Raw genomic sequence first — 19,982 nt, 5'->3', positions numbered from 1 at the left:
GATGTTCCTTTTTTATCATGATAGAGAAGAAATTTACAATGTTTTCGAAGTGCGATAAATGTGGAGATGAAATAAGACGACAAGAAGATAAAAAGAAAGGGAAGAAAGAAAGTGAAAGAGAGTTGAATAGTTAAATGTTTTTCCCATTTCTTCCTTTCTGCTTTTTATTTATTTTTTTCTCTTTGCCTTTATGAAAAACGAATATAAGAGTGGAGTATGTATGTTTATATTTCAGCCATTAACGGTCAGCCCTCATCACCCAGCCCTTACCATCACACACACACACACACACACACACACACACACACACACACACACACACACACACACACACACACACACACACACACACACACAATACTAGGAAACGCATCCACTTCCTGCAAGGAGACTTAAATCCCCTTGGCTGCAGGAAGATGCTATACCTGTTGTGGACGAGGATTCCCGCCCTTATGCTTCTCCTTCGTAAGAGTGAAGGGAAGAGTTGAGAGCAGGAGGGAGGGAGAGAGTGGAATCTGTGACCCATTTAGAGAAATGAAGAAAAGGGAGGGAAAATCTACAGAGACAGAGGAAAATCACGATTCCATATGACGGAGGAAGGGAGGGAGACAGGAGGGGGAAGAAGAAGAGGAGCGAGAGAAAATTTAGTTAGGACAATACAATGAAACACGGTAGGAAGAAAAGTAGGAAAGTAGGGAGGATATCTACGGAGACGAAGGAAAATCAAGGTGGACGAGTGAAGACAGGAGAGAAGACGAAGGGAAGAAAATGAGAGAAAATGTAGTTAGTAAGCACAAAAGAATGAAATGTAGTATGAAAAACAGCAGGAAGATAGAGAAGGAGGGTGGAAGGAAGGAATGAAGTATAGAGGAATGAACTTAAAGCAGGAAGGTGGAAGGAAAGGATGAGAGATGTCGGAAAGAAAGAAAGAAAAAAAAAGGGAGACACGGAATTCAGGAAAAGCGGAAGACACGATGAAAGGAAAAAAAAAAAGGTGGTTGAAATTTATATGAAAAGATGAACGATAAGGTAAGGAACTAAAACCCAAAAAAAAAGAGAGAAAACCTAGGAAGATAACCGATACACACACACACACACACACACACACACACACACACACACACACACACACACACACACACAAAAAAAAAAAAAAAGAAAAGAAACAAACACACACACACACACACACACACACACACACACACACACACACACACACACCTCGTCACCTGGTAGCCTCCAACAAACATTTACCTGCACAAAACTCTCCTCCTCTTTCCCTCTCTCCCTCCCCTGCCTCGATCTGCGGTTCCCCACTTATTACGGGAGACGGGGGGAGAGCGCGGCCGTGTGTTGACAAAGGCGTATCTCAAGGCAGTAATATTTCTCCCACATTGCACCTTATCTTTTCTTATTTCTCTCTCTCTCTCTCTCTCTCTCTCTCTCTCTCTCTCTCTCTCTCTCTCTCTCTCTCTCTCTCTCTCTCTCTCTCTCTCTCTCTCGGATTTTTATTTTTTTGTGATTTTTTATATAAATAACAATAAGAAAAGACTCTGAATGTGTGTGTGTGTGTGTGTGTGTGTGTGTGTGTGTGTGTGTGTGTGTGTGTGTGTGTGTGTGTGTGTGTGTGTGTGTGTTTCATTGTTGTGTACACAGGTTATTTCTCCCATTAAGGCCGATATGTACACACAAACCGGCGGTGGCGGTGGCGACGGTGACGGCGGCGGCGGCGGCGGCGGCGTGTATCACAGCCGGAAGCCGATACCTTAGTAATCGGCTTAGACTGTGTTGTTCCCTCCACCCTCCCCATACCCTCCCCTCACCAGCTCCCCTATCCCAGTTCTCACTTGGCCCTTCCCTCCTCCTTCCGTTCCTCCCCCCAAGCATTTGTGGGAACTGTTCTTGAGTTTGTGTCGCGTACAGTGATGCTACCAACATACACACACACACACACACACACACACACACACACACACACACACACACACACACACACACACACACACACACATTTTCCCTCCCCCTTTCTCTCTCTCTCTCTCTCTCTCTCTCTCTCTCTCTCTCTCTCTCTCTCTCTCTCTCTCTCTCTCTCTCTCTCTCTCTCTCTCTCTCTCTCTCTCTCTCTGAAATCCCATCTTCATTTCATACTTTTCATTTCCTCCTCCCTCCACTTCCATTTCCACCACCACCACCACCACCACCACCACCACTATCCCCTGTTCCTCCTCCTCCTCTTCCCCCTCCCAGGTGGACTCTCCCACAGTAATCGGGCTTTGTGTCCGTGATACGGCTTTAGTCAGATCGATTTTCCTTTCAATTACACTTTCAGATGAGGAGCGGCTTGAAGTCTTGAGAGGAGCAGCAGTTGCACGCGGAATACGAAGAAGAGGAAGAATATAAAGATGAGAAGGATGATGATGATGAAGAAGAAGAGGACGATTATGGAGGAGGAGGAGGAGGAGGAGGAGGAGGAGGAGGAGGAGGAGGAGGAGGAGGAGGAGGAGGAACAAGAAGAGGATGTGTTGGTGGTGGAGCAGAAAAAGCAGGAGGAGGAGGAGGAGGAGGAGGAGGAGGAGGAGGAGGAGGAGGAGGAGGAGGAGGAGGAGGAGAACAAGAGGAACACGAAAAAGAACAAGAAGAAACACAGACATGTGGTGAAAGCGGAAGAGCAGTAGCAGCAGCAGGAGGAGGAGGAGGAGGAGGAGGAGGAGGAGGAGGAGGAGGAGGAGGAGGAGGAGGAGGAAGAGGAGAATATAGCGCTAGTGGTGGACGTACGTAAAAGAGAAAGAGAAAAAACAAGACGACGCTGACGAGAGATGAAAGAATATACCAAGAAAAGCACACACACACACACACACACACACACACACACACACACACACACACACACACACACACACACTCACGTCCCTAAACACTACTGGAGACCATTTTTTGCAACACCTGAGAATTGTGTGACCTTTCCTCCTCCGACTCTCTCTCTCTCTCTCTCTCTCTCTCTCTCTCTCTCTCTCTCTCTCTCTCTCTCTCTCTCTCTCTCTCTCTCTCTCCCAAACTCCCTGCCTCTCTGCCAAACCCCCTCCCGCCCTCTCGCCTCTCCCTCCGGCCTCTCCCTCCCGCCTCTCCCTCGCTCATTAACACCTGAGATAAGAGGGAAAAATGGATATCGTAATCAAGCGAGCGCAGGATATTGTTGTAATGGAGAAAACTGTTTTGTGGGGAGGGTTCCATTAAGAGGAGGTTGAGGAGGAGGAGGAGGAGGAGGAGGAGGAGGAGGAGGAGGAGGAGGAGGAGGAGGAGGAGAAAAAGAGGTCGTGGTGGTGATGGTGGTGGTGGTGGTGGTCACATGCATTAATGATTCTGAGTTGAGTTAGTTCACTTCGATTAAAATATTGCAAAATTTATTGAAATATAAAAATAAGGCATAACTACATGCATATTCTCTCTCTCTCTCTCTCTCTCTCTCTCTCTCTCTCTCTCTCTCTCTCTCTCTCTCTCTCTCTCTCTCTCTCTCTCTCTCTCTCTCTCTCTCTCTCTCTCTCTAACCCTTCAACTCCTTCCTTCTCCATCTCCCGTGTCCCTTTCTGATCGCCCGTAACAAAGCAGCACAATCCGGCCCTCCACCGTCACTCTATGGCCGGCGTCCAACTCTTACAAGGTCGCCATAAATCCCATAGATCTACCCCTCTCAACCCTCTGAAAGTCTTCTAGTCCCGTAAAGTCCCTACAGAGGCTACAGACGAGCTTTATAATGTCAGTAGGAACTTCACTCAGTTTGGACAAAGCCTTCTAGAGTTATGGACTGATGCACGCCAAGTTAGAGTTATGTATGTATGTATATTTCATTTATTTATTTATTTATTTATTTTTATCATTTACTTATTATTATTATTATTTATTTATTTTTATTTATTTATTTATTTATTTTTACTTATTTATTTATTTATTTTTATTTATTTTTTTTTTTTTTTGGGTAGGAATACTCGTACGGTGAGCATAAGCACTCAGAAGAAGCTGTCACGTCACCAAGTCATTAGGGAGATTAGGTAAATTTATGAATGAGGATGACAGGTGGAAACAGATAGATATATTTCATGCTTGGACTGCCAAGTGAAGGCCTAATGGCTTCCTACGGATTCCCTTATTTTCTTGTGTTTTTATGCCATTATGTTCTAAGAAACCAGCTGGTCTGCATGTTTCCACTATCCACTTATTACCTTTATTTATAAATTTATGTAATCATTTAATACTTCCTATCGACTTCAATATCGCTGCGTCTTCTGTCTTACAAAAATCATAAATAACCAAAGAAAATGCTATATGGACGTTATATGAAGAGATGGAGATGTAAATACAAACTTAAACGTAACCAAAAGCATTGTAATGAACGAAAGAATGTCCAATAAGTACTTCATGTTTACTTTGACGTTTAAGGAATACAATGAAAGTTAAGATGACTTGAAGCTACTAGTACTGGGGTCTTCTCGTTCTTTACAAGCCATATGAAGAAAAAAAACATCTTGAAGAGTTATCAATTTCTTCCCAAACACTGACGGAGAGATGAAATTTCACGAGCGTCGAAGCGATGTTTTCATAAAGACCTTTTCACAATCCACATCCACAAGAATTCAAGAGTTCTCCAAGAAATCATTCATGCAGAGCTATCTAGCATAACACTATCCCACTTTTCTAAATACCCTCTCTGAGTACCCTCCAGAAAAGATCAAAGGTCTTAAAAATGTTCTTTCCCTCTCCTCTACCCAGACACGTCCTCATATATTCAAGAGTTAATCCAGGAAGCCACGCATGGAGAGTCTCCTAATATAAAACCATCCCACTATATCTAAATAAACATTGAATGCCCTCTAGAAAACATGTTAACAGTGTCCTTTATCTACATGCATTCACATATATTACATTGTCAAGACTTCCCCAATAAAACAAGCATGCAGAGTTTCCATCATCACACCATCTTAGTATGCCTAAACAAACTCCTATATCCTCCAGGACACACCTTACTAGTGCCCTTTCCCTTTCCCTTTCCCTCTCCCCAGCTGGCATCTCCGTGCACAAGCCAAGATGGACTCACCGTGAACCTGCGGAACCACACCGAGAACCAGTCCATGTCGGTGATTTTGAGGCGAGGCGGCAGGTGCAGTAGGATGTCTTGCCCTTTCATTTCGGAAAGCTGAACGGGCTTCCTGCGGGTACACACACAAAGGGAATTATTGTTGTCATTGTCAGTAGTAGCAGTAGTAGTAGTAGTAGTAGTAGTAGTAGTAGTAGTAGTAGTAGTAGTAGTAGTAGTAGTAGTAGTAGTAGTAGTAGTATTTTAATTATTGGACACAGAAGAAATCAAATTGAAGATATCTTATAAAAGAAATCATATAGATAGATAACGGATGCTGGATTCGTTGTGCTAATGTACAGTGTATATATTCGTATTACTTCTAAGCATTTGTGTTGGATGTGGGACGTTGGGGGGAAGAAGTTATTGGAAAGAGAAAGAGATAGGAAAGAGGGAGGAGGAGGAAGAGGAGGAGGAGGAGGAGGAGGAGGAGGAGGAGGAGGAGGAGGAGGAGGAGGAGGAGGAGGAGGAGGAGGAGGAGGAGGTCTCAGTAAACACCAGAGGGATATTGGCCCAGACCGTCCCCTGCAGGCTGTGCTGGGTCATGTTTGGCCTCTGAGTCGCCAGCAATTCGAAAAAAAAAAAAAAAAAATTGCAGCCCAGAGAAAAAACATCGGGACTGTGTAAAGTTTGTATGAAAAATAGTGAAAAAACAGTAATATGGTTACGCACATCCGCGAAGACTCCAAAGATTTCTACGTATGAAATTAATAAAAACAATGTTTTTTTTTTTATGTCGTTTTTTTTTCAATCTTTACTACGAATTTTCTAAGTGTAAGCGACAAATAAAGCAAGTAAAGAGTACGAGTATCACCAGGCAACCAAACAGAGTGTTCCCGCCACCAATTGGAGAGAGGAGGGGGTGTAAGTACGTACGTAAGGACAAGAGTATAGGAGGGAGAGCGCGTCTGGGTCTGGGAGAGGGGGCGATGGAGCGGTGCGGCGGCTGCATAAAACGTCCACTATCGGTGATCCGTTCAGTAGATGAGAGAACATTAACAGTAAATCCCTCCCTGATCCCCCGACCCTTGGAATATTGATTCTCCTGCCATTCCAGCCGCCCCCATTGCCACCACCGCCACCACCGCCGCCACCGCCGCCACTGTCACCACTACTGTCCCTGAGCTCCGCCGCCCGTCCCTCCCTCGCTCACCAGACAAGCCCACCCGTGACCGACAGCGCTTTTGGTGAAGTTTCTGTCCCGGTTTTCGCATGAAAGGTTAAAGATGCATTCCCGTGACAGACGTGATGAGCCTAGCGAGAGTCTGGAACGTGCCTGTCTGGCTCTTGCGTCACTCCTTCGCCCTCTGCCCTGCTCTGACTCCTTGCCGCTACAGCGTGTGTGTTGTGGTGGTGGTGGTGGTGGGAGGGAGGAAGGGGAGGAAGGAGAGGAGGAGGAGGAGGAGGAGGAGGAGGAGGAGGAGGAGGAGGAGGAGGAGGAGGAGGAGGAGGAGGAGGAGGAGGAAGAAGAAGAAGAAGAAGAAGAAGAAGAAGAAGAAGAAGAAGAAGAAGAAGAAGAAGAAGAAGAAGAAGAAGAAGAAGAAGAAGAAGAAGAAGAAGAAGAAGAAGAAGAAGAAGAAGAAGAAGAAGAAGAAAGAGAAAGAAAAAAATAGAGAAAAGAAAGAAAAAAGGAAAAAGAAAAAAGTCCAAGAAGAAAAGATAAAAAGAAAAAAAGGACGAGAGGAGTGAGAAGAGAACGCAGCGAACAAAACGAAGTGAGGACGAAAAGAAGGAAAGAAAAAGAAGGAAAGCTCGAAGAGACAGGGTGAAAAGAGCCTCATTGATAAACATTTGGGTGTTTAATTTCAAAGGTGAGGATCTTGGATGGGGTCTATTAAGGCGGCCTTGACTTGTACAGCCCTCAATGCACAGCTCCATTAGCCGGCTTGAGGTACTCTGGTTCTGCTGGGAGACCGAGCAACGAGGCACTGGGGAATTCCATTTTAGGCTGAGAGGAGCGGAAGCACGGCGCCACTGAGCAAGGGAGTAGATAGCAGGGAGAGGCATGAGACAATGGGTATGGAAAGGCAGGAGTGAGGAGGCACTGGAGAGGCACTGAAACCCTGTGGAGATAAGCTCAAGTTTCCTGAAGTCTGGCGTAGAGCAATGTAACGAGAAGCTTCCTTCCCTCGAGGAAATAAAAGCTGTCCATGAAGGATTTACTTGGCTACACTAGAATATAAAGAATGTTTCAATTTGGCTATTTATCTGTCTATCCTTTCTGATGAACTCTACAGTCCTCGAAACAGAAAGAAGCAAGGGAGTATAGTTCTCTCTCTCTCTCTCTCTCTCTCTCTCTCTCTCTCTCTCTCTCTCTCTCTCTCTCTCTCTCTCTCTCTCTCTCTCTCTCTCTCTCTCTCTCTCTCTCTCTCTCTCTCTCTCTCTCTCTGTGTGTGTGTGTGTGTGTGTGTGTGTGTGTGTGTGTGTGTGTGTGTGTGTGTGTGTGTGTGTGTGTGTGTGTGTGTGTGTGTGTGTGTGTGTGTGTGTGTGTGTGTGTGTGTGTGTGTGTGTGTGTGTGTGTGTGTGTGTGTGTGTGTGTGTGTGTGTGTGTGTGTGTGTGTGTGTGTGTGTGTGTGTGTGTGTGTGTGTGTGTGTGTGTGTGTGTGTGTATACTCGTATATCTCATCTCGCCCCAATAGACAATCGTCGTAACAGTCGACGTCATTATTTGTGGTGGTAATCCCTCAGCTTCCTTCCATCTGTCTAACAGGTCCCTCAGGGAGAGCTAGACCCTCACCACTTGCTCCCCCGACGCCCCTTAACTTTTCCTCTCCGTCATCCTGCCTCTGTCCCACGGCCTTCTTTCCTTCCTTTCCTTGCGAAATACCTGATGCCCTCTGATATCCCGTGGCCTTTTTTCATTGCATTATCTTGGGAAGGCATTTTTATTGGTGTGCTGTTTCTCACATCCAGGACAGGTCGTGTTCCCTTCACTTCTCAACCGTGACCGTCGGCGACACGAGGTTATGTCAATGTAGCCAGTCATGTCAACATTTTCCTCTCGTAATAAAGAAGAAAGGTTGAGGTTTTCTTTACTTCTATTATTCATGTAGTTCGTCGTGCATATCTTTAGACATTAATTCCCTTGCTCCGGCCATCACTCTTTCTCTCTCTCTCTCTCTCTCTGCTTCCCGTCCTCGGTGCACAGCCTTCCCCCTTCTCAGAACCTTTCCCTCGATCTCTGCCTTAACGAAGACCGCGGTTCATCGTAACCTCCTTAACTAATGCCTATCTACTATAAAAAGACTCACTATAAGGTTAACCACATACGAACAGTGCGTCAATAGGGAAGGTTATACGTATGAGATCTGCGTAAGAGATGAAGAACATGACGAGAAATGTGAACTGAAGCGTGAGTGAGAAATGAGGGTGAATACAATACTTACTCGTCAGGTGAGTCTAGCGGGTAGCGAACCAAGTGGCCTTTTGGGTTGGGTTGGCTGCCGTTCCCGATCCAGAAGAAGGTGTCTGTGGGAAGAATGCACGCCACGTCATAATCTGTTAGTGGTCAAGTTAAGAGAGGTTGAGGTGAGGATGGGTAAGGTCAGGCATACAGATCCAAACGTGGTGTGATCTAACGTGCTAGAATCAAAGCAAATAGATGAAAGGGAAAGCTGCACGTAATTACAAAGCCCAGTTAGTTTTCTGTGCTGTGGAGAGAAAAGTTCACTGACACTTGCACATACACAGATGAAATAATACAGAAAATTACTGACAGGCAGCAATGAAAAAAAAAAAAAAACGAATAAATTAATAAATAAAAAAACACTATAGATGCATTTTTCATAGTCTCATTGGAAAAGTAATGACTTACAATTATATATTAACCATATCAAGATCTATTGTCAATTTTTTTCTTTCTTTCCCTCTTTTTTTCTTTTCTTTTTCTTTTTTTCTTTTTCTTTTCTTTTTCTTTCTTCTTACCGATAGAATCCAATAGTGAGTTGCTAAGCGATTAACACAATTATTGATTTATTGGGACATTTATATGAAGGGAAATGTTTGCAACTTTCGGACCAATTGTGAACCAGCAGAGCGGCAGCGAGTGTCTACCGCTGTATTAATTCATTTCCTGCTCTGTATTGAATGTACAAAATATTTAATTATCTCCAAATGTTCCCTCACCTGTAGTAATCTCTCTCTCTCTCTCTCTCTCTCTCTCTCTCTCTCTCTCTCTCTCTCTCTCTCTCTCTCTCTCTCTCTCTCTGAATTTCCCCCAAAGCGGATAAAACTTGAGCTAATTGGTGTAATGTTCAACAGTTAGCAAGTATTAGGGGGAAGCCGCGCATCAAAGAAGTAATTCAGGTTCTCTCTCTCTCTCTCTCTCTCTCTCTCTCTCTCTCTCTCTCTCTCTCTCTCTCTCTCTCTCTCTCTCTCTCTCTCTCTCTCTCTCTCTCTCTCTCTCATCTCAGTTCACTCCTTCATCAACTTTCTCCATACTTATATTAACTGCAACCAAACACTTCTGCTTTGTTCGCTACTCCTTGCCTTTGTCCTTTCCTTCCTCTCCCCATCAGTCTTTCTACGTCCCTTCCTCATCTCATCTCCCCACACACTGGCACTCCAACACCCGGATGTCTTGTCTCATCTCTAATACCTTCCTTAAGACTGAAAACCTTTGCGTGGTAGGCGTATCAAATATGACGTGCTGTTATGAGTATTCTTTGCTGTCGTCATTCGTACGGACCTCAAGTTATGCTTACTTTAAATGGCTTAGATTAAGTTATTATGAGAATTCTTCAACTTCGTCACTTGTATTGGTACAGACCCCCAAATTATACTTGCTTTAAATGGCTCAGGTTACGTTAGATGCGAGGAATTTAAAGAATATTGTCTGATTTTAAGAATTTTTGTTCTAAAGAGCATAAAATAATCTCACTTTTGAAAGACGGCAGCGATCATTAGTCTAGCTCTGATGGGTGCTTGTCCCAGTGATAATGAAGAGTCCTTGTCAAACTATCACTAGAATCAAGAAAACGTCCTTGAAAACCATAATAACTTCCACTTGAGTCTGTAAAAGTAGTTGAAATAAGACGGCGAATTTTTGGAGACTGGACTTTAAGTTTCACTGCTGGACAATCGTTTCCCACAATCCCTTACTTTTAAAATGCTTATTTTTGTAGTGAAGCTTGTTAACTAGTTCTGTAGCCTAGACAACACAAATTTAATCTTTCATTCTCTCTTTTTACTCTATGTGTCTATCCAAACTATATTCTTATACTCTAAATGTTACCAAAAAACGACCATATCAACAAAAGTGCAAATAGAAAGTGAGGTTACGCAGGATAGTACAGGCGACGGCTCCTCCCTATCGACAGTCCCGTTTATCACGCTTAAGTTACTTGGAGGCTTGAGGCAAACCAGCGGCAAACAGAGAAGCAGCGTGGAATGTGGCAAATGAAAGGGAAATATAAGAATAAGCTGAATTAGTGCTGTCAGAGAGTTAGGTTTTCTTATTCCAATATACGGCAAACCTGGGAACACAAAGGAAACTATAAAAATGACACTGAATCAGTCATGTGAAGCTACGAAGATTGTCACTCCTCGCCCACACAAGTCCTAAGTATTCGTCTAACAAGTCCCAAGTATTCGTCTAACAAGTCCCAAGTATTCGTCTAACAAGTCCCAAGCATTCGTCTAACAAGTCCCAAGTATTCGTCTAACAATCTTTCTTCAGAGCTTTCGTGTTCAGCTGCTTTATTCCTGCTAATTGCCGAAAGATCCTGGAAAGGCAAAGAAGAATATAAAAATGAGACTGAATCACTCCCTCTCGAGACCGTTTGTGTATTTTATAGTTATCCTATTCCCCTAAAGGCAAAAGACCTCTGGAGCTCAAAGAAAATATAGATAAGCTGAATCACTAATGCTTCACTAATGCCTGAGATGAGAAGTGTTCAGGCATGCCATTCCCGCGTAAGACTAAAGACCCGAGGAAGTCCAACCTGCTACCAATAAACATTAAGACTGTAGATAAACTGATGCTGATAACTTGATAAAGAATAAAAGAATAAAAACGTTCTATACATGCGAACCATCCAGTCTAGAAACCTCAATCTGATTCCATATTCCCGTGAGAGAGAGAGAGAGAGAGAGAGAGAGAGAGAGAGAGAGAGAGAGAGAGAGAGAGAGAGAGAGAGAGCACTCGGACTCATATTGTCACCTGCAATGGCGAAAACATGAATCAATTTGATCCTCTTAATCTAATAACCTCAACTAATGTAAGGGGAGGAAAGAGGCGGAGGGAGGGAGGGAGAGAGAGAGGGGGAGGGAGAAAGGGTGACAAGGAGGGAGGGAGGAAGGGCGGAATGGAGGTAGGGAAAGTAAGATAAGGAGGAAGGTAGGGAGAAAAGAGCAGAGAGAGAGAGAGAGAGAGAGAGAGAGAGAGAGAGAGAGAGAGAGAGAGAGAGAGAGAGAGAGAGAGAGAGAGAGAGAGAGTCACAAGGAGGCGGCGAGAGGAGCGGAAAGGCTTTGGGATTAAGAGGGGCGACGCGACGAAATTAAAAGCGTAGATGGAAGAGAATAATGAAAAATGGAGAGGAGAGAGGGAGGTGAAGGGAAGGGAGGGAGAGAAAGTGGGAGATGAGAGAAAAAAAAAGATAAAAATTAAGAAAATTAAACCATAAACTAACGAGAAAGAAATTAAGATATATAGATAAACAGAGAGATAGACAGATAGGTAGATAGATAGACAGATAGATGGACAGAGGGAGAAAATGAAATAAATAAATAAATAAATAAATAAAGAAAGAAAGAAAGAAAGAAAGAAAGAAAATAGAAAGACACGAGAGGGAGAAAGTGCTTACCTGGAAAATCCAAAGAAAGAATCAGAGAGAGAGAGAGAGAGAGAGAGAGAGAGAGAGAGAGAGAGAGAGAGAGAGAGAGAGAGAGAGAGAGAGAGAGAGAGAGAGAGAGAGATAACTACCTCACTCCAACCCTTGTTAACTATCCGGCACCAAACTTTTGAGATTCTCTATTGATAAACTTGTTTGCCGAACTTCTGGTCCGCAGGTGATGCCGCTACGTACTGGAGGAGGCACGGCAGAGGGAGAAAGGGAGAGGCAGGGGAGAGACGAGGGAGAGCTTGGAGGGGGGAGGAGAGGGAGGGAGAGGGAAGAGGCGTGGAGAGGTAAAAGAGGCGGTGGTGGTTTTCAATCTGAAGAGGATAGCGAGATTTAATATTTGGAGTTGATGGCGGTGGTGGTGGTGGTGGTGGTGGTGAGGGAGGAGTACTAGTGAGAGGAGTAAGAGGGGAGAGGTGAGGGATCGGGGAGGGGAATGTGAAGGAGAGGAGTGGGATGTGGAAGTGTAGAGGAGATATGACGAGACTGGAGTGAGATGGAGAAGATGAGAGGGACTGGAGAGGTGCGAGAGACGAGGGGAGATGGAGTGTGGTAGTTAGGAAGTGCATAGGTGAGGGGAGGTAAGAGTGGATGGATAAGGGAGTGGATAGATGAGTGGAAAGGTGGGTATGTGTAGGTGAGGGAGGTGTAGACGGAAGGGTGGGTAGGTGAGGGAGTGAGTGGAGTATGGAGTACAGAGATAATGAAAGTGTGACAGGAAAAAAACAATAAGAATACAAGCAAGACAACAACACAAACATTACTCCTGCACCTTTTCCTATACACACTAACCCATTTATCCCTCCCTCTCTCTTCCTCCTCCTCTGCCTCCCGCTCCTCTTCTCTCCCCTCCTACTTTCTCTTTTCTCCCCCTTTCTTCCTTAATCTCAATAATGGCTCAGGAAGGGACTGAGACCTGTCACTCGATCACAAAAACCTAATCACCACTAATTACCTTCAAGACGCGACAGTTCTTGCTTTTAGGTAAATAAATGCAATGATTACGACATCCATAAGAAATAAATATACCTTAAATTCATAAATTCTTTAGTGTTTAGTATCTATAGTTAATGTAGTAGTTGTTCTTCTTTTATTTTCTTCATTTCTTATCAGTATGCGCGATGGAAAAAGTGATGAACCGGAAGAGAAAGATGGAAATGGATGAATGACGGAGGCAAAGAAAGACGAGTTCGCTTCCTTGACCTTGAGAAAGTGAATGATTACGCGAGGGAGTCTTGTGACGGGATGATGGAAAGTTGAGGCGAAGAGTGAATAAACTATTGATGGGATGGACTGACTCAATGAATGCTGAGTAAGAATGAGGCATGTCGGGGCGGCGGACGAGACAATGAAGGAGTGAGTGGCAAGCTGCAGAGAGCCGTGGCGCGGGGGACTCAGCCGGGAAATTAAGACCAGTCACGCCCCATCCAGGTGTGACCAGGTGAGGGATGAGAGAGAGAGAGAGAGAGAGAGAGAGAGAGAGAGAGAGAGAGAGAGAGAGAGAGAGAGAGAGAGAGAATCATGCATTAATATCCGAGTTAGTTTACTTATTTGTAACTATGAATACACTTGAATTTATTATGCAAGTATGTGCACCACCAAAACACAACTCTCTCTCTCCCTCTCTCTCTCTCTCTCTCTCTCTCTCTCTCTCTCTCTCTCTCTCTCTCTCTCGGCCGCCGTCCTAATTTTTCCTCCGGAGGGGCGCTGAAAAGAGTCGTTTTCTTGTGAGGTTTTCTCATACCTGAAATCTGAGGTTTCTGATGTAATCCCTGTTTGAGAAAGTCCCTAAACAGGATTTACTCAGGGAGTGGAAACGCGAGACCCACAGAGCCTCGCGCAGCTTTCTCGTCTTTTCGTTCGTGGTTCATATATTTCAAGCCGGAGACACACGGCACCTGCTACTGGTGTAAGGGTGAAAACTCCCTTGAAATCATATGATCTTTATCGATTTTAAGCTGGGGAGAAGCGCCCTATCGCCGGCAGCCGGAGGGATCAATGACGCTCGCCGCTGAACGAATCCTAAAGACACATTATCTTCTGTTTTTTTTGTCTGTTTCCCGCCTTAACTGCGCGCTGCTGGCCAAGTTAATCACCAAACTCTTTAATGAGCTTCGCCTCCAGCCCTTTTTCAAGGCTCTTAAATGGTGACCACTGTGTCCCGGGCCGCGATCTCCTACGAGGCGCTAAGGCTTCCTCCCTCTGCTGTCTTGGGGTGAGAAGCCGCGGCGCTGCCACACAGGCGGCGGATCTGTAACAAGGCATCGGGGCTCCGTGATTTAAATTCTATCTTTCTACTCCATTAGTCTGATTACGGGGGTCGGCATCCTCCTCATGGCCTCCGCCGCCTTCTGCGTGTTCTCAAAAGGTTAGTTCAGGGTCGCTGCGCCTCGCCCCGCCTTGTTATTATGAGCTACTCCACCCGAGGGCTCTCACGGGTCGAGCTTTTAAAGAGGCGCTCTCAAAGATGCTCTTAGAAGTGCATTTCCCTAAGTGGCCATTCCCTCCTCTCCGATCCCTCCCCTTCGCCACCAATACTCCCAGTCGCGTGTCCCCATCCTACGTTCGGGAGTGTTGGGGAACGCTTATCTTGTCTTTTTATCCTTTAATTTAATGGGGCGGTGATAGGTTTGGCTGCCTTGAGGAGACCCACGCTCGGGAATACAATGAACGTTCTGCGAGAGACGGTGCGCTGCTCGGCGTCTCAATTTGATCCCGGGAAGTTTTTTTCCTTTATGGGATATTTTAAGATTATACCCAAGAGGATTCATTCTATTTGATTGCTGAGTTCCTCCTCGCTTACCACAGAGGGAGAGAGAGAGAGAGAGAGAGAGAGAGAGAGAGAGAGAGAGAGAGAGAGAGAGAGAGAGAGAGAGAGAGAGAGAGAGAGACGATACACAGTAAACTCACCAGGACTCCTGCCGTCGAAGGTGAAGTTCTCGATGAAGAGCTTGTCCTCGTCCACTGCCCACACCTTGCCCGACACCTCGTGCTGGAGCGTCTGTAGCTGGCCTATGTACGCTCCCTTCCGTCGGTCCCGCTTCTGCTGCTGCTGCCCAAAGGTGTCTGTGAGAGGGGGAAGGAAATGCATGTTAGGAGCGAAGGTAAGTAGAGGTGGTGCTGGTGGTGGTGGTCTTGGCTGAGAGAGAGAGCGAAAGTATATGAAAGACGGGGGTGGAAGAGAAAGAGAAAAGGGAACAGAAGGAGCATGACAGATGAATCGATACGCTACTGACAAGAGTGGAGGAGAAAAATAACAGGGAGAAGATAAAAACAGAAGACACCGTTTCATCCCGAAGCAATGTCTACCTCAGTGTCTGTCTGTCTGTCAGTGGCTATTCATGGGTGCGACTTATGCTTGTCTGTTTATGTGTGTCTCCAATGATGCTTTTAAAAACAGACGATGCAGAACAGTAATTACTTTTAGCTTAAGAGAAAAAAACTTTGTAATTTGATGGTTTTCTATTCCTTATCTGTGTAATGTTTAAGTAAAAAAAAAAAACAAAGATAGGTGTTTGTTTATGTTTATTTAGGTAACTTAATCTATACCTGATGATATTCACTCACGTAGAAATCCTTGAGACTCTGGAATATCACTTACCTTGCTTTGCTGTGAGTATTTTATCATCTTATTATTTATTATTATTGTTATTTTTTTAATATTTGTGTCCACGTGTTTTGTTCAGGTTGTGACAAGAGTTTCTTCAACATGTGGTACCAGTGCATTAAATGAAGACTGAACAAGAAAAGAAGAAAACTAAATAAAGAAGAAAACCAAAAAAAAAGAAGAAAAACGAAATAAGAAGATAAGAAAGAAGAAACGAAATGGTCACAACAAACAAATTAGAATGATGAGTGATAAATGAATATTCTCTCTCTCTCTCTCTCTCTCTCTCTCTCTCTCTCTCTCTCTCTCTCTCTCTCTCTCTCTCTCTCTCTCTCTCTCTCTCTCTCTCTCTCTCTCTCTCTCTCTCTACTGAGGCTCATATGAAAAATATTTAGTTATTGTATATATTCCTGCTGGTACTGCCGCGGCGCCGCGCTAATTGGCTTATTAGCGGGAACACGCGGAAGTGGCGCCCAATGACGGAGCCACAGAGACACGGGTAATGGAGAGAGAGAGAGAGAGAGAGAGAGAGAGAGAGAGAGAGAGAGAGAGAGAGAGAGAGAGAGAGAGAGAGAGAGAGAGAGGTGGAGGGGTGCGGGAGGGAGGATGTGTACCCTGCTATGAAATCCGAGCCAGTGTCAAATTGCATCAAATACGTAGTACATCAATAATTTCCCCCATCCTCCCCCCTCTCTCTCTCTCTCTCTCTCTCTCTCTCTCTCTCTCTCTCTCTCTCTCTCTCTCTCTCTCTCTCTCTCTGTTAATTCTTAAAAACTCACTTTTCATAAAAATCACAGAACAAAAAAGCAATAAAAAAGTACCTCGCAAAAAAATCGAGAGAGAGAGAGAGAGAGAGAGAGAGAGAGAGAGAGAGAGAGAGAGAGAGAGAGAGAGAGAGAGAGAGAGAGAGAGAGAGAGAGAGAGAGAGAGACAGATAAATAAATATACACCTCGATAACATTTCAACGCCCTAACAAAAAAAAAAAAAACAAGGAAAAAAAAATCCTAGAGATTACCAGTAAGCGTTCTCTCTTTCTTTCTCTCTCGGGAAGGAAATTCATTCTTGCAGCAAACTTTTAAACTTTTGGGGCACGACGAGCGTGGAGAAGTTGCCATGGTGATGCTGAGCTCAATACCTGGCCGTCGCTGGAAGAGGGGAGCACATAAGGAAGGGGACCAGGGGCGGAGCAAGCAGAGAGGGACGACGTGAAGGGGAGAGGGGAAAGAGGAGAGCACACAGGAAAAGGGGACAAGGGAAGGGGTAAGGAAGGAGGGCGACGCGAGAAGGACAAGGGAAACGGGAGAGTATATAGAGGAAGGGGACATGGGAAGGGACAAGCACTGAGGGACGACGTGAAGGGGAGAGAGGAAACAGTATATAAGGGGAAGGGGATGTAGTGCCGGACAAGCAGAGGGGGACGACGTGAGAGGGAATGGAACAGCACGGGAGAATGAGTGCTGGGAAGAGTGGGGGGAGGGTGCATGGGGGTGGGAGAGTATACATGGGAGTGGATGTGAATGGTGTACAAAGGAAGAGCGAGTGGGATGATGGGGTGGTGTGGAGGATAAGGAACTGCATGTAAGTGGGGCACAAGGGGAGAAAGAGAAAGTTGAACGGGGAATGGGAGTTTACATTGGGGAGGATGTGAATGGGTAAAAAGGGAGAGAAGCATGGGGATGATGGTATTTGCATGATATGGGGCTGTATATAAATAGGGCGAAAGAATGAGGAGTGCATGACGATGAGGGAGACTGCATGAAATATTAATCACCGCACGTGAATGGAGTGAAAAGGAGGAGTGAGTGGGGATGGTGGGGTGGCATCTGTACGAAATGCGACTCCACACAATGTGAATGGGTGCAAGGGAAGAGGAGTGCATGGCGACTCTGAAGGAAAATATAGCTGAATGAGGAGTGAGGGGAGGGAGAGGGTACGCATGGAGATGAAAATGGGAAGAGTTAAATAAAGCTTTACTAGAAAAGTTATATATCTTCACGCGCCCAACAAATAAACAAACCTGATCAACTAAGGCAAGGAACTGATGTAACGAAAACACGACTAAAGCTTAAAGTGATGACCATGAGAGTCTTAAACATCCAAATAGTATGAGATTCTGAAGCCGATCACCAACCAAAGAAACTGTAATGAAAAGGAGTAGATAGCGAGGCGAGGAGTGAATACACCAGCAATAGCGACATAAAGAACAAGTGAAGAGAAAAAAAAAAAAAGACAAGTATCTATTGGCGCAGTGTGGGCGTGTGTAGGCGTGCGTGGGCGAGAGTGAGCAGAGGAGGAGGATTTCACTCCGAACTCTCTCTGAAAGGGTGCGTGGGAGGAGGAACTGAGTGGGAGGGAAGGAATCGGTGTGTGTGTGTGTGTGTGTGTGTGTGTGTGTAGGAGGAGGAATCTATAGACCTGAAGTGATGGCTCCGTGTGTGTGTGTGTGTGTGTGTGTGTGTGTGTGTGTGTGTGTGTGTGTGTGTGTGTGTGTGTGTGTGTATGTGTGTGTGTGTGTGCGCGCGCATGCGTGATGAGTAGAGCGCGTGGATGACTAGAAACTGTATAGGAGTGTGAAATGGGGCAAGACATGTGCAGTCAGTGGAGTGAGTATGTTTCTAGATGTGAGTCTGTGAAAGAGAGAAAGAGTGAGTGAGAGAGAGGCGCGGTGAGTGGGCAGACACACCAGCACTGACTGGCTGGCTGGCTGGCTGGCTGGTAGGGGGATGGCGGGCGGCGATAAGGGGGCCGAGTATAATAAAAGTCGACGAAATGAGCGTCTTAGCAAACAAGCCAATGTTTGTTAAGCGGCGGTGGGGTTATAATATTTCAATCACGGCACAAGGGTGAGGGGGGAACGCTTAGGGATGCTGAGGGGAGGGGAGGAGCTGAGAGGGATGCTGAGTGGGAGGCGGGGATGAAAGGGATATTGAGGAGGTGGAAGGGACGAAAAAAGAGAGGGATGAAAGATGAAAGGACGAGGACAACGAGGGGGATGAGAGTGAAGGGAGGAGGGGATGAGAGGTACGATAAGAGGTGAGAGTGAGGGTACTGGAGTGAGAGGGATAGTGAGGGGAATACAGTGTATGAGAGGGAAGAGGATGTGTTGAGGAGAATGAAGGAGTGAGGGAAGAAGTAGTAGTAGTAGTAGTAGTAGTAGTAGTAGTAGTAGTAGTAGTAGTAGTAGTAGTAGTAGTAGTAGTAGTAAAACCCACCACCACCACCATCACCACCATCATAAACCTAATTTTAGTCCTTCATCCTTGCCGTCCGAGAAAACACCGAAGAGGACTTAAAAGCTGAGGACTTGACGGCCATTTGTTTGTGACAGGATCCCGAGGCCCCGAGGCACTCCCCGCCACGCCTTTTAGTAGAGCCTCCCTCCCATTATTATGTACTGTGCCTTCCCCTGCTCCGGCTCTACCTTTTCTCTCCTCGCTACTTAAGACTTAGTATAACGTAGATTTTCAGTTTACTGAATGAACTGAATGCGAGAGGAAAAGGGGCTACTGATAATTAAGGGACAAAGCACACATACACAAAAGCAAAATAATGATAAAGAATAATAAATGATAGACTTATTATAACGTAGATTTTGAATTTATTGAATGAACTGAATGTGAGAGGAAAGAAGTGTGTGATAAACTGAGGATAAAACACACATACACGATGGAAAATAGTGATAATGAATAAAAAAATACACAAAAATTGATAATGGTGGCAAAAATTATAAAAAAAAAAATATGAGAGTAGTGATAATAATAGTGATGATGATGATGATGATGACGAAGAAGAGAGGGAGACAGAGATTAAAGTAGAAAGAAAAGTAACTGAAAAAAAAAGAAGAAAAGGAATCTATAGAGAGAAGAGAAGGAAGAAAAAGAGAATGATAAAACAATGCAAGATAAAAAGAAGAGAGGGGAAAAAAAAAGAAGAAAAGAGGGAGAGACAGGAATTAAAGTAGAAAGAAAACTAACCGGAAAGAAAGGAATGTACAGAGAGAAGAGAAGAAAGAAATGAGAACGATAAAAGAAGACAAGAGAGTAAGAGGATAGAACTAAAAAAAAAAGGAAAAATAAAACAGAAGCACAGAGACGAAGAAAGAGAGGGATAGAGTGAGTAAGTGAGGGAGGGAGAGAGGGAGAGAAGGAGGGAGGGAGGAGGGAGAGAATAAGCAGTAAAAGGTCTGATCCAAGAGTCGTGCTGGAGATGTCACTCGAAGGCTCTTCCTCTTCTTTCTCCTCTACCTCCTCCTCCTCCTCCTCCTCCTCCTCCTCCTCCTCCCCCTTTTCCTCGTCTTCATCCCAATCCTTTTTCTCCTCTTCCTCGTCTTCCTAGTCTTTCTCTTTCTCGTCTCCCTCGTCCTACTCTTCATTCTCCTCCTCCTTCTCCTTCCTCGATTTTTTTTCA

At 44.9% G+C, this 19,982-nt stretch overlaps 1 protein-coding gene across 4 annotated transcripts in view; it reads right to left on the bottom strand.

Moving 5' to 3' along the window:
* The window catches only part of LOC135105491 (protein Skeletor, isoforms B/C-like), a 123,433-nt gene that overhangs the window by 18,999 nt on the left and 84,452 nt on the right, over window positions 1–19,982 (bottom strand). For all 4 annotated transcript variants that reach the window (XM_064013625.1, XM_064013623.1, XM_064013622.1 and 1 more), the window contains 3 exons: window positions 14,878–15,033; window positions 8,515–8,596; window positions 5,090–5,201 (listed from right to left, as the gene is read on the bottom strand). In XM_064013625.1, coding sequence (XP_063869695.1) covers window positions 5,090–5,179 — 90 coding nt within the window. In that variant the 5' untranslated portion in view covers window positions 5,180–5,201; window positions 8,515–8,596; window positions 14,878–15,033. The remainder of the gene's footprint in view (window positions 1–5,089; window positions 5,202–8,514; window positions 8,597–14,877; window positions 15,034–19,982) is intronic.

Source organism: Scylla paramamosain, chromosome 12, assembly GCF_035594125.1.
Source record: "Scylla paramamosain isolate STU-SP2022 chromosome 12, ASM3559412v1, whole genome shotgun sequence".
Taxonomy (NCBI): domain Eukaryota; kingdom Metazoa; phylum Arthropoda; class Malacostraca; order Decapoda; family Portunidae; genus Scylla; species Scylla paramamosain.
The sequence above is the reverse complement of the archived record's forward strand: the minus strand, read 5'-3'. Positions and strand labels throughout refer to the sequence as shown.